At 53.9% G+C, this 12,472-nt stretch overlaps 5 protein-coding genes across 5 annotated transcripts; all 5 read right to left on the bottom strand.

The window, feature by feature from the left end:
• Positions 1-130: 130 nt before the first annotated feature.
• DQ04_03771040 (hypothetical protein) lies at positions 131-1,234 on the bottom strand (the record flags this gene model as incomplete). The annotated part of the gene is made up of 1 exon (XM_009313108.1): positions 131-1,234. One exon carries the CDS (start codon positions 1,232-1,234, stop codon positions 131-133), a length of 1,104 nt encoding a protein of 367 aa, XP_009311383.1.
• Positions 1,235-1,374: 140 nt separating this feature from the next.
• Positions 1,375-1,905, bottom strand: DQ04_03771030 (hypothetical protein; the record flags this gene model as incomplete). The annotated part of the gene is made up of 1 exon (XM_009313107.1): positions 1,375-1,905. The coding sequence occupies one exon, from the start codon at positions 1,903-1,905 to the stop codon at positions 1,375-1,377; it is 531 nt and encodes a 176-aa protein (XP_009311382.1).
• Positions 1,906-2,208: 303 nt separating this feature from the next.
• DQ04_03771020 (exostosin) lies at positions 2,209-3,414 on the bottom strand (the record flags this gene model as incomplete). Its single annotated transcript, XM_009313106.1, has 1 exon — positions 2,209-3,414. One exon carries the CDS (start codon positions 3,412-3,414, stop codon positions 2,209-2,211), a length of 1,206 nt encoding a protein of 401 aa, XP_009311381.1.
• A 291-nt stretch (positions 3,415-3,705) lies between these two features.
• On the bottom strand, positions 3,706-6,849 carry DQ04_03771010 (putative hepatocyte growth factor-like; the record flags this gene model as incomplete). Its single annotated transcript, XM_009313105.1, has 1 exon — positions 3,706-6,849. The coding sequence occupies one exon, from the start codon at positions 6,847-6,849 to the stop codon at positions 3,706-3,708; it is 3,144 nt and encodes a 1,047-aa protein (XP_009311380.1).
• A 433-nt stretch (positions 6,850-7,282) lies between these two features.
• Positions 7,283-11,362, bottom strand: DQ04_03771000 (myosin heavy chain; the record flags this gene model as incomplete). The annotated part of the gene is made up of 1 exon (XM_009313104.1): positions 7,283-11,362. The coding sequence occupies one exon, from the start codon at positions 11,360-11,362 to the stop codon at positions 7,283-7,285; it is 4,080 nt and encodes a 1,359-aa protein (XP_009311379.1).
• Positions 11,363-12,472: the final 1,110 nt, after the last annotated feature.

The raw sequence follows: 12,472 nt of genomic DNA, 5'->3' as shown, positions 1-12,472 counted from the left end.
TATATATATATATATATATATATATATCAGCCCAGCGAGAAAACTACTTCAGGGAATACCGGAAACCCCCACATGATGCAAACACAAAGGCACATATGCAAACAGCAAACGAAAAAGTAATCAAAATTTCTCAACGGACGCTTCGGAACGCCGGCACATTTTCCCAGCGCTTCAAGACCTCGGTGTCGTTCACGTAGCGCAAATCAAATGATTGGCTGTAGCGCTGCAACGTTGAAAAGCGACAAGAACCGGCATCCTTGAGATCTGTCTTGGTCACACAGGTGGCCTCCCCAAACTGCCCCTGCACTGACATCCAGGGCTCCACCCAATACACCGTCATCTTCTCCTCCCGCATCGCTAGATTCATCTGGAAATCGATAGGCTCTGTGAGCGGCAACGACCGGAGCAGTTTCCGAACTCCAGCCTGTGATAGAACAAACGCATGGGCGCAGCGCGACGACTGTTTGCGGTATATGTGCTTCGTGATGAGCTCCGAATTGGTCTTGCGCCGCCACGCGTAGAAGCGCATGCACCCACCAACAAAAATTGCATCGAAGCCAGGCGGCGTATCACGCACAACCTCGCCAAGACGGCTCACAAAACCAGCGCGCAGCAGCACATCATCCTCGAGGACAAGGACCCTCTGGTAGTTGTGGCGGTACGCGTCGTAGAGGGCGCTGAAGTGCTTCACCACGACACTGCGCTGCGCAGGCCCGAGTGGCTTGGGGAACAAGCCTGACGTGACGTACCGACTAGACTTCGCTCCTGTCAGACTGTGCGCATCGAAGTAGTGAAAACAGTGATCGGTGGTCTCATTGAGTACCTCCTTGTCGAAGCCCGTGACCCACTCCCCCGTTACGCCATGCATCTGCAGCATTGCTGTGAGGTTTCCCCGCCGATACCGCAGTGGGGTGTAGTGGATGATGTACACGTGGTCGACGCCGACGTGGCGCAGGTGTGCGGCGTCCCGCTCTGCTATGGAGGTCTCCCGCAGCGAACGCATGTAATTCGCTTCAAAGAAACGTGCTGCACAGTCTTCGAGGTGAACCTGCGGCAGATCAGTGTCGGTATTCTCTGCTGTAGGTACTAGGAGCGCGCTTCTGTCGGTGTCCACAACCAGCTCCCACGTGCCCAGCGCAAGGAAGACTACCACGGCCAGCGCCAGGCACATCGGCAGCAACAGCAGCAGCTGGCGCTTTGTATGCAGCAATAGACGACCGGACCGGGGCGCCATTCTGCATTGGCTCCATACACCACACGAAGCAAGCAAAGGTAGAAAAAGAAGGGGAGAAAGTAGAGGATGCAAATTAGAGATCCACAGCAACGAGACACATGCAGAGTGTTGGGATTACCAGTCCTCACCCACCAAACAGATTATAATCCACACCGACGCAACTCCTCCTGTAGCACGAGACAACATCGCGAGAAACGCTTCCCACTTCCGCAGCAACACACGACAGCGTCCGGCGGGGAGTTGAGTATACGGTCCCGAAGATCCTCATCCCGAATGGCCCGAACAGCCTGTGATGTTCCAATGGCCTTCAGGACTGCGAAGGCCGCGCACTGCCTCTGTATGGAGGCGGCGCTGCAATATGGAGCGGTTGCAGCAACAGCACTGCCACCGCGCGCGCTATGGGTGGTGTTATCCACGGAGGCACTCAAGGGGGTCTCATCCGAATCCTCGTCTTCAGCGCTTGTCTGCCGCACGCGTCTCAGCGATAAAAATATACCGAGCAACACAGACACAATGATGTACATTCGAACAGAGTCGAGATGAGCTTTGCCAAGTGTTACGGCTCCCGCCCACCACATAATAGCCCACACAGTGCGGCGCACCCACCGCCGCCGTCTCCTCCGCGACGCCCGAACTTTGCGGGCGGTGACATCTGCTGCCGCCGCCGGCATCACCTCCTTTGCAAGCAAGAGAAGGTGAAGGGGAAGTTTGGCAGCGAGCGGCACACAAGCACACACACACACGCACACAATGTGACTTCATCAACTCAACGTGTCGTCGCCACCCAACCTGCTGCCCCGAAAGAGTCCACCACAGTTCTTGAGCAACAAAAAAAAAACCGAGAAATAATACCCCCACTTCAATGAAGCCCTGTTTATGTGGAAATAGAGGATGTGAATATCTCTGGCTGAACAGCCACCCAGCGATCCACACAGAAATAGTAGTAGTCTTCTGGCACATTACCCATGTATTCCTTACTGCATTTTACCGCCCGCTGTGATGACGCGCCGCCAGTACCCCATGCTGAGGAGGCGGCTTGCAACACCAGTAAAATGCTCCGACGCCGTCAGTGCCAATGCCTGCGGCGACATCAGAAGCGAAGGGGTCACATCGGCGAAGCTATCCACAAGCAATACAGGGAGGTTTGAGAGAAGACGCGTGTCCATTGTGGAACGCTGCACAATCGGCACACTCCCCATGTAGAGTGCCTCCCACAGACGGTGTGTGTCCATGCCGTTCCCACGCGGCGCCAAGACAAAGCGATGTTCCCGCAACGTGTTCATGTAGTCACGGACATCCGACGCCGTGACTACTTTCTGTTTACTTGGTCGATGAACAAATGTGACGTTAGATGCGTCCGCCGCGAATGCCTTCTTCACATGGCGCAAAACCTCCACACGATATTTGTAATAACTTGACAGACCAAACGCGACAAATAACAGTTTTTTGCCTTCTGTCAGCTTTTGATTCTTGTCCTGTTGCACGCGCTGCAACGCTTCACGGTATACATCCACGTGTCTCCCATACGCGTTGTAGAAGTTCTCAATGCCAATAGGGATGGGCCACAGTTTTGGGTGCTCGACGGCGGTGTTGGTGGAGTACCACGCCCGCACCCGCGGGTTGTCAAGGACCCACTCCAGCTGATACGTGTAAGAATGGTCGTCCTTCTTGTTGTACAGGTTCCGCTTGTTGAATGGGGCAGACACGTCGCTGTTGTGTGACACCAGAAGCAGCTGCCACTCCGAGTCAGCACGTGGGACACGCCGAAGACAGCACTCGATGAACTTATCCATAAAGTGCGTCTGCACAAAGACGGACACCACCACTGCCGACGGCGGTGACGGAGCGTCTTGCTTCTCACGCACAGCCCGCAAGATCTCAGCCAAGAATTCTTTTTGCGCGCGCAAACTTAACGTATCATCGAACACGAGGTGGCATGCCGATCGGAAGCCGTCCCCCGTGACTAATGGGTCTGACGAACGGCGGCGGCCCTCCAGAAGCTGCATGCCGCGGCCCGTTCCACCAACCAGTCCTTCTTGACCCTCTCCCTGAAGGACGGGCTGTGGGACGGCGTCATCCGTGCTGGTGTGCATCAAAAACACGGCGGCGCCGATGTGAACAGCGAGCAGCACCGCCACGAGTGTGCGGCGCCGCCTCACAGCATGCCTGCACTCCAGCATCCGCATTCTGCTATTTCTCTCATCACCCTACAGGCACGACAAGACGGTGTGAATGAAGGAAAACTTAAAGCAGGCAAATAATAAAGAAACCACAGGCAAACCAATCAACTAGTAGTACCCATTGGTCTTTCGTTCTCTGTTTTGATGCGTCACATATTTTTCTTTTTTTTTTGTTCGCATCCCGTTCTTTCCTTTTTTTTCCCCCTCTTGTATGACCCTCCACTTCTTTCCTCAAGCCACACGTTTTGGCGATCCGCGTGGTCACCTCATGCACGGATTAGCCAGGGACCGCTACAACGACTCCACAGTGACGCCGAGGGCCTCCTTTCTGGCTCGCTTTCTCGTTCCGTCCTTGATGGCCATGCCCACGTTTACCCCCAGTATCGTCAGCAATGCCATGTAGGCGAGGAGGAACACCAGGTGAGTGGAACTGGAGGTGGACGGCCGCATCGGCGAGGGCACTCCCGAGCAGAAGTATGCGGTGCGGTTCTCCTTTCCAATGCAGACACAACGATCAGCGAAGCACCAGCCACTAGTACAATTTGGGCAGGAATGCATCGCTACAGACAACGGTGACAAGGCCAGTTCTAACGGCTCTGCGCTGACCGAAACGCCATCGATCACAACCATTAAAAAAAACGGATACTCGTCGGCGCTACCAGTGAGTGGAAGTAGACCGTCAGCCACAGCAAAGGCGTCAACTGCTGTCCCCAAAGACGTGAAGATGAGTGACTCCTCCATTGATTTGTTGCCATAACTGCGACTCATCACTCCAGATCTTGATGCTGTCGCTACTCTTCCGAAGAAAAGGGTGTTCGTGACGTTTTGTCGCAGGCTATAAGCACGAAACTCTACACGAGCGTCACCGGAGAAGGTGCCGTTCACAGCAAGCAAAACGTAATTGACGCTCCCACGCACAGAAGCAATGGTCCACTTGTACGTCAACCACCTCGGCGCGTCACCTTGCGGGGCGTAGAACACACATGTCATTGAGGCACCGCACCTCTGGCCAGGTGACAAAGCCACAGTCACCGACGGTTTCGTCGCCGTCAGACGATCAAGGCGAACCACGGTGCCTGCTGCTATTTTGTACCACGCACCGGTGTCGATCGACGTGAAGGCATCCGGGTATACACTTCGCGGTGCCACGTCGGCCAGCACGGCGATGGGGCCCTCTGAGCGTCCGCCACACGGCGTGGGCTGCAGCAGCGGCGATGGTCGGGGCCTCACGACGAGGAGACCAGGCGACGGCACCGCGTATATCGCACCATTCACAGCAGCACACAACTTGTAGCTCCCAGGGGTGTCAACAATAAACGTTAGTTGCTCCGAGTAGGTGTCCATGGTGCTTCGATCAACGTGGTTCACTCCGATATCGTCGCAACTGTGCTCGCGCCGTACGAGGTAGAGTTCGCACGCATCGAGCCCCCAGCCTTCCACCACTAGCATCACCTGCACACCTGTCATGAAATCTGACGACGAAGAGGGCGAGCTTACATACCACCGATGTGCCAACTGTATCGATCCACTTGTCTCATTACGAACATCACTTAGCGACGCGTCAAGCAGGCATTTCCCTACACGGGTATAATACTCCATCTGTAAGGAAATGGGCAGACGAGCCACCCTTATCATCATAAAGGGTCCAACCATCGTGCTTTGGATGAGCGCCGTGGTGTAAAATGACATACAGGAGGCAAGTTGACGCGCCACTGTATCGGTGCACCCTGTCGGATTGCCACATGTCGGGCGGCCCACAAACCATGGAGTCGCCAAGGATCCAAGGGGCGATATCTCGTAGCGACAGATTAGTATCTCGCTTTCACCCTCTAACGGATGCGAGGATCGTGTCGAGAGAGCCACAGACACGTTAACAGGTACACTTTGCTCGGCTTCAAGAACGAAAGAACTGCCCTCTGGAAGAGGGCGCAGCCTGGCGTTCGTCACGGTCGCACTCACGCTCAGTCGCGACAGGTCCTCTTCACTCTCCGCGTCGGGCGGCGGAACAATAGCTGCCGTCAGCACTATAGGTGTCATGGGAAAATGATGCCCACATTCCGGCAGCAGCTTCGGCATCGGAAGGGGAACTGGCTGAAGCTTGTACACCGCAATGGTATTTTGTGTCCGGTGAAGATCGTCTACATAACTACAGTTCACGGTAAATTGGCCAGGTGTGTTGAGGCGAACAGAAAGCAGCAGCTCTTCATCGCTCAAGACACCGACAGCAAGCGGTCGGCCCACCGGATCTGCACACGTCACGCGGATGGGGCGGGTGTAGACAACAGCGGCTACAGGAGTTAGCACCGGTGGTATAGCCTCGACGACTTCGTACGTCCGCCACGCAATCGATTCCACGCCACCGAGGTAGGTGGCCTTCACAGCCACCGAAGTTGTGCCCACACTGTCCACCACAAAGACCATACCGTCAAGTGGTTCCCATTGGGTCTCGTTTATAGACACCGCGTAGCTTGCGTTGGGAGTTGGCTGATAGACGAGACACGAAGCACCCCCAATATATCGGCCCGACACAGGGTACAATTCCACTTGTGCTCCTGTCGCAAGAATCGTATAGCTGGCATGGATGGTCGTCTGTTCATCCAGTACAGCGGTCAAGTTTGTAGTCTCATTCAGCCAAAACGGTCCTTCATAGGGTGTACCCCGTAGTTCTGAATTTTTGAATATGAGCACGGTATTATTCTTCTTTAAACCTTTAACCACAACCAGTACAGGACCGCGGTACGTTACAGTAGATGGGGGGCTGAAGTACGCCTTTCTTTCGGGTGGAGGTGGTGGAACAGAATAAAACGCCTGTCGGCTCAGCGTCCGGTTCGACGCGAAGAGCGCAATTGCCTTTACAGTTGTATTTTTCGTTAAGACAAAAGGGCGGGAGTACAGCGTCCCAAATTCGGTGTTAGGGGGTGTGCCGTCCAGCGTGTAATGTATACTACAAGGGCGCGGAAAACATGTGATAGTGATGGGCTGACCCACCTGCAATCGGGTTCCGGACTTCGGTTCGTAATACAGGACGGGTTCTATTGGGGTACTGTTGCATGGAGGGCCGATTCTACAGAATTGGTATCGAACAGAGGGGTTTGTCGTGAGGCAGCCTGGTCGATCCAGGCCGCTTGGATTGCGGCAGTAGTTATGGTTTCCCACACCGTTCAGTGGGTTCGGCACGATGGTGTCGTGCTTGTGTGGGCGCTGCTCCGCCCAATTTTGGCATGGAATCCCGTTTTCCGTTACATTCACATGTCCACGATAGTCCTCTCCGTTCCGCAAGTAATATCCCTCGACAGGGTCACATGTGCTCCCCTGCGCAGCAGCAACGGCAGTGACGTTGACGACCGCTAGGCAAAGCAACAACAAGACGCCAACCAGCAGTGGGCCATGAAGACGAGCGGAGGTGAATGAACCTTGTTCGTCTCGGTATCTCATTCTCACCCGCCCAAAAGATCTCTCTACTGACATGGCACCCACTACTAATGAAGCCCCTGATGCTAGAAGGAAACAGCAGCTACCACACCGCCAATGACGCTTTGACTGCGATATTCTTAGTCTATCCCCCTCCTAAGGACAATCGCGCTTTCAAATGGGGAAAAAAATAACGGAAAAAAGATACATACATATATACATATGCATATTTATATAGAGAGAGCGAATTGCACACCACTCAGTTAAGAAAAAAGGTAGATGGAGGACAGGATGATTGCATTCGTTTCATCAAAGAATAGCACTGACTAAAGCAACAAAAGAAGTTACCTGCTGCCCGCCCCCTTATTCGGCATTCTCACAGACACAGACACAAACACAAACAAGTGCAACCCACAAAAAAAATACACAAGCTACGGAGCGCCCCAGGCACCATTGCTCAGCGACCCTGCCCATCGTGCAGCGATTCCCAAAGAGCCATCATGTCTTTTTGAACCACCCATTCCACCTTCGCATCGTGACCATCCCTGCTGCTGCTGGTGCTGAATGTTCCCTCTTGTTGAATCGGAAGAAGTCCCGACGCACGCGATGCTGTTCGGCTCGCCTTTGAGCGAGGAGATATCACAAGACCATTTACCGTATTATTTTTCTTCACGCCGTTCTTGGTACTTCGGTCCGCCCCACTGACATCTAGGCTTACCTCCTCCGAGCAGGGAAGCGACTGCATCTGCAAGTACCGCTGTGATGCAAGGTGCCGCTGTTTCATTTCACCTTTTAGACGAACCTGGTCGGCTATGCGTCTTTGTTGCCGGTCAAGATGCAAGCGTACCTGTCTCGCCTCTTTGCGCTCCTTGAGCTGCAAGGTACGTTGTCGCCGCTCCACCAGAATCTCCTCCTCCACACGCATCTGCAACTGTCGTGCCTTGATGATTTCCTCCTGTATCACCGCTGCACGCTCGGCGTCGATATCCGCGCAACTGCGACGGGAATCCTTGGCGCCCTCCTGTCGCTTTTTCTGTTGGGCCTCGAGTTGACGGCGGCGCACCGTCTCACGCTGTCGCCGCTTTTCTTCAACGACATTTCGCGCCTGTGCTCTGTACATCTCCAGCATCGCAGCCTCATCGCGCACTTCCTTCTCCTTCTGCATACGCGCTGCTTCGTACGAGGACATCTCTCCAAATGCGTTGGTGAGCTCGGACACCAGCAGCTCCATCGCATTTTTCCAATGGCTTCCTACACGTTTTGAGGACTTCATCGCCTGACGCGAAAAAACTGCCAGCTCCTCCGCCCGCCCTTCCGCTACTCGTGTCAGCATGGATTCCCGCTCACGCTCAATCTTCTCTCGCTCAGGCATCTCTCGCGCGATGCGCTCTCTGATTGCTGCAAGACGCCTTTCTTTCAGGTGGGATACCCGAGCCGCGGCAAGTTCCCGCCGCTGAATGTAGGCACGCCCCACCCGCCCGATACACTTCGACGATTTTCCCCTTGCCACGTCACCCAGCGCGAGCAACATGCGCAGAGTGCCGGGGCGCACGAACACCTTGCTTGCCCCCAGCAGCAGATTCTCGCTGGTGCAACAAGGTACAAAACGAGTTGCGAGTAGACACGCCTCCCGGAAGCTTGCGCGGTAGACAGCAGTGTGAAATGATGCGACCTGCTGCCCGAAAGCCCGAGAATCCACAGAGTGGCGCAACCGAGGCTTTGTGTATGTCCCATGCGAAGAAGAAAATGAAACACCCTTGCTGGAGCCGCCGCGATCAGGCGCATCACAGCAATAACCCCGCACCGCAAGGGAAAGGTACTTTCGCACAAAGTCCTGATAGCCCAAGCTGTGGCAGTAACCCTTCCCAAACAGCATCAGTGACCTCAACACGGCGCTATGCTGGAGCTGTGAAAGGACGAATGCACAATCAAACTCATGTGGGCTTTTATGAATATTTGGCTTAATGCAACGAATCCAAAAGAGTCTAGACGCCTTTAGCTGCGCCACAAGCATCTCCATTTGAGAACGAAACTGTGCAATCAGTGTCGTGGCACGCGACCTCGCCGCAAGCAACTTTGCACTATCATCAGAAAACGGTGATTGCGGCTGCTGTTTTAGAGTAGGACTAGCCAAAAAGGCGTCGCAAACCTCAAGAACGAATGTATCCGAGCTTGTGGCACATATAGAGGCAGCGGATGTAGACAGTCGGTTCTTTGCAGACATATTTCTAGTTTCGTACACCACACTAGCACAGTAGTGTTCCACGCACACCTTAGAAGGGTCTGTTTGGTGTGGCTTTACCAAACCAGGGAAGACCTGCTTAAGGTCCGCTAGGAGCGCAGCGAGGTTTGTGCCGCTTTCCTGGCGTGACCGCTGAGCAAGAAGGCTGTCGTCATTAATGATGTTCAGCACGCCCTGCGGGCGCCGTACGAAAAGGTCAAAAGCAGCTTTTCGCTCACAGTTTTCGTTGGCCGGTATGTCGAGCTGCACACCTTCGCGTGCCGACTCTGCAAGGAGACTGTCAAAAGTGGACTCCTCATACAAGCGTTGCACTGTCTCGTTTGCATAATTGATCAGAAGCTGCTCCAGATCGTTGTTACCACAACTCGCATCCTTCACCTCAAAGCCGAATATGTCCAGGATGGAGAAGCGGGTGTAGTTTGCCGCACCCGCATCCGCTGGAGCCAGTGCGTCGTTGATGCCACGCAGAATGTACCGAAACAACGACTCGTAAAGGTGTTTCGCGACTGAGTCCCGCGCCGCCTCTGCTGCCGCAGTGTGCAGCTGACGAACATCCTGTCCAAGCCGTACTGTTATCAGCATAGCCTCCAGCGAAGTGTGCGCTTCCGTGGGAGGGAATCCGAGTAGTGCAGCCGCCTTGGTGCACGCAGGCATCGACCCTGATGTGATAGACGCGGGAGCAAACAAATCAGGTGCTGTAAATTCTATGTTCAGAATATGCAGAATGCCACACAGTACCCGTAAGATAGCATCTACTGTACCCCCGTCGAAGCCGAGGGATTGCAGCGCCATACGTACCTCTGCGAGAGTGTATGGCGGGGAACTGAGGTACAAGCCTGCCACGTCGGACAGCATGGCGCGAAAAAGAGAGGGGTCCCAAACGTCAAAGCGGCTTTGCTCCTCTGATGTCAGGCCGTGTGTTTCGTCAAAGAGCATGGTGAAGATATGGAACGTCGACTCATCTAGCGATCGTGCAGTCAGACGCGACACTTCCAAGAGGTAGCATTCGACATGGGCGCCAACACCCTCAGTGGAGCGAGGGTCCAAAAAGGTTGTGACGCACTTGGCAAAGCGAGAAGAATTGCTATTAAGGGGTGTCGACGCGTTACCAAAAGACTCGAGGAGGCAATTCGCCGCGTCAAGGATACGAAGAATGCGTTTTGGCGTGGCCTCCGCTGCTTCATGTGTGTCAGGTGGTAGGTGGGTCCCCTCACCACCCACGTGTCTGAGGAAGTGGTGGAGGACAAGCTTCGCCGTCTCAGTCTTCCCCGCTCCGCTCTCTCCAGTCACAATAACAGCCACCGGGCGTTGCAGTGCCGTGGGAGCCGCCCCTTTTAGCTTTGCATAGTCACCGTTGCCAGCATCACCTTCAGTGCCGTTGTAGCCATTCTCGTTACTGCAGCTGATACAGCCTTGTCCACGAAGAGCCTCCCTGGCAGCCTCCGCCACGTGTCTTGGGTGGGGGGCATGTGGGGGATAAACAGAGCGTTGGTAAGGGTTCACAGCCAACAGCATCCGACCAACAAAGGTGTAGTGTAGTCCCTCAAAATAGCGTTGCCGCAAAGAATACAACACAGCAGCGTCACTGGGGTCCGGTAGAGTAGTGAGGTCGTTCAGGTCAAACGATGAACCCTCATAGGTGTAACGCCAGACATTCTTACGTGTGGTTCGGACCCGCCCCCTACAGCACGTCCCAGTGGCCAACTCCTCCAAAATAACAACATCGTTATCGCTCTCCGCACTGGCGCAAGCTTTATCATCTCCCCCGCCACCATAAGCTGACATCACCTCCACTATTTTCCCCAGCTCCCATGCCATGGAAGAGCGGTCGCCAGATGTTGTCGTTGCGGGTCGCTGAAAAATCACCTTTGTGCCGATTCTAAGCTCATCTCCCCTTCCTATTCCACCTGCTGACGATGATGATGCCACTGGCACCGGTAAGAAGCGTCTAGGAGACGGATCTGCTTCATGGGAAGTCAGTTGCGTCACGGCCTTCGTGGCACCCTCGTACACAGGAAATCCACCAGCAGGCAATGTAGAGATCTCTGGCGCCACACACGCCCCCTCCTGCTGCACTGTATGTGGGGAGAACGGAGGAGGAACAGAACCAATAGCAGAAACCATCAAGGATGTGTTTGTTTCTTCAGCAGCCTCAGATGTCACAGCTGCTCGCTGTGCCAGTTGAGGGCTGTAATTGTGTGCGGTGCCATTTTTGTTGTTGGTGTTGCTGTTGCCATCACTACTGCTGGAGGATGTGGCGTATTTAACGAAACCCGCGCGCCCGCCTTTATGCATTGCCAGGCGCTGTGGTGAAGAACAGTACACCAAGATACCGCTACCCCCTCCTCCCCTAAAATCAATCACCTGCAGCCACAACACACAGCTAGCAAAGGGGGAAAGAAAAGCGGCACACAGACACAATGATAAGACGGCACACGCATAGAGAACGTCAGGTGCAGATACATTGACAGCAGTCGGCGAACCCAGAAGGGGCCGCACGTAGCAAGTTCTCGTGTTGCTTGCCGTTATATCATGTCGCGCTGGTAGTCGTGATAAAAGAAATGGATGCTCTCACATTTTTTTTCTCAACGAAGAGGGAAGAAGAAAACGAAGAAAAAAGAAGAAATAGGAAAAAAAACTCAGCATTCCACAACCCAGACGCGCACCGAAGAAGCCCATAGACATTTTCTTCCTCTCTGCAACGTTTCCTCCTCGCTTCCCCGCGTTGCTTCTGTCGATCTCTTCACTATGTTTTTTTTTCATACGCTGACGAATTCGTCTTTTGAGGGCCCGTAGTCGATCTGTTGCTAATAGAATATAATCACCATGCGTGAAGCATGGGGAAATGCGGCCGCTCTGGCACCCGCCACACCACAACAGCACGGCGTCATTCCCAAGCAAACACGCATATCAAAAAGCCCCACATTCGGTCTGTTAACGTCTGGTGTGTCAATAACGCCGCATCCGCCCAGTACACCCTCACACACACACTCAGCCTCTCTCTCTCTTCCTCTCGCACACTCGTGTGTGTGTGTGTGCATTCGTGCCTTTTTTTTTTTTGCTTCTTCGTGCAACTTAACCTCGTAAAGGGCCGCACAAACAAGAGTGCCGTTGCGTAGGGCATATATGCTCCTCACATGTTTCTGTCTTTTCCCGTTCTATATTTCTTGTCATACACCCACATGTGCGAGGGAAGAAAAGGTGAAGGCAAAGGGCAGATGCTCGCTATATTGATCCTCCTTCTCTCTTTCCTTACTCGGGCACGTTCCATTCCTCTCCTCTCTTTGTGTCTGCATCAGCACAACCACATTCCCATCAATTTTTTTTCTTGAATGCTTATAAACCCATTCACTACACTTTTTTTTGTCCTCATTGTCCCACTCTCTCTCTCTCTCTCTCTCTCTC

Source organism: Trypanosoma grayi (assembly GCF_000691245.1).
Source record: "Trypanosoma grayi strain ANR4 Tgr_377_V1, whole genome shotgun sequence".
NCBI classification, from domain to species: Eukaryota; Euglenozoa; class Kinetoplastea; order Trypanosomatida; family Trypanosomatidae; genus Trypanosoma; species Trypanosoma grayi.
Note: the sequence above shows the minus strand (reverse complement) of the source record. Positions and strands in the feature narration are given on the sequence as shown.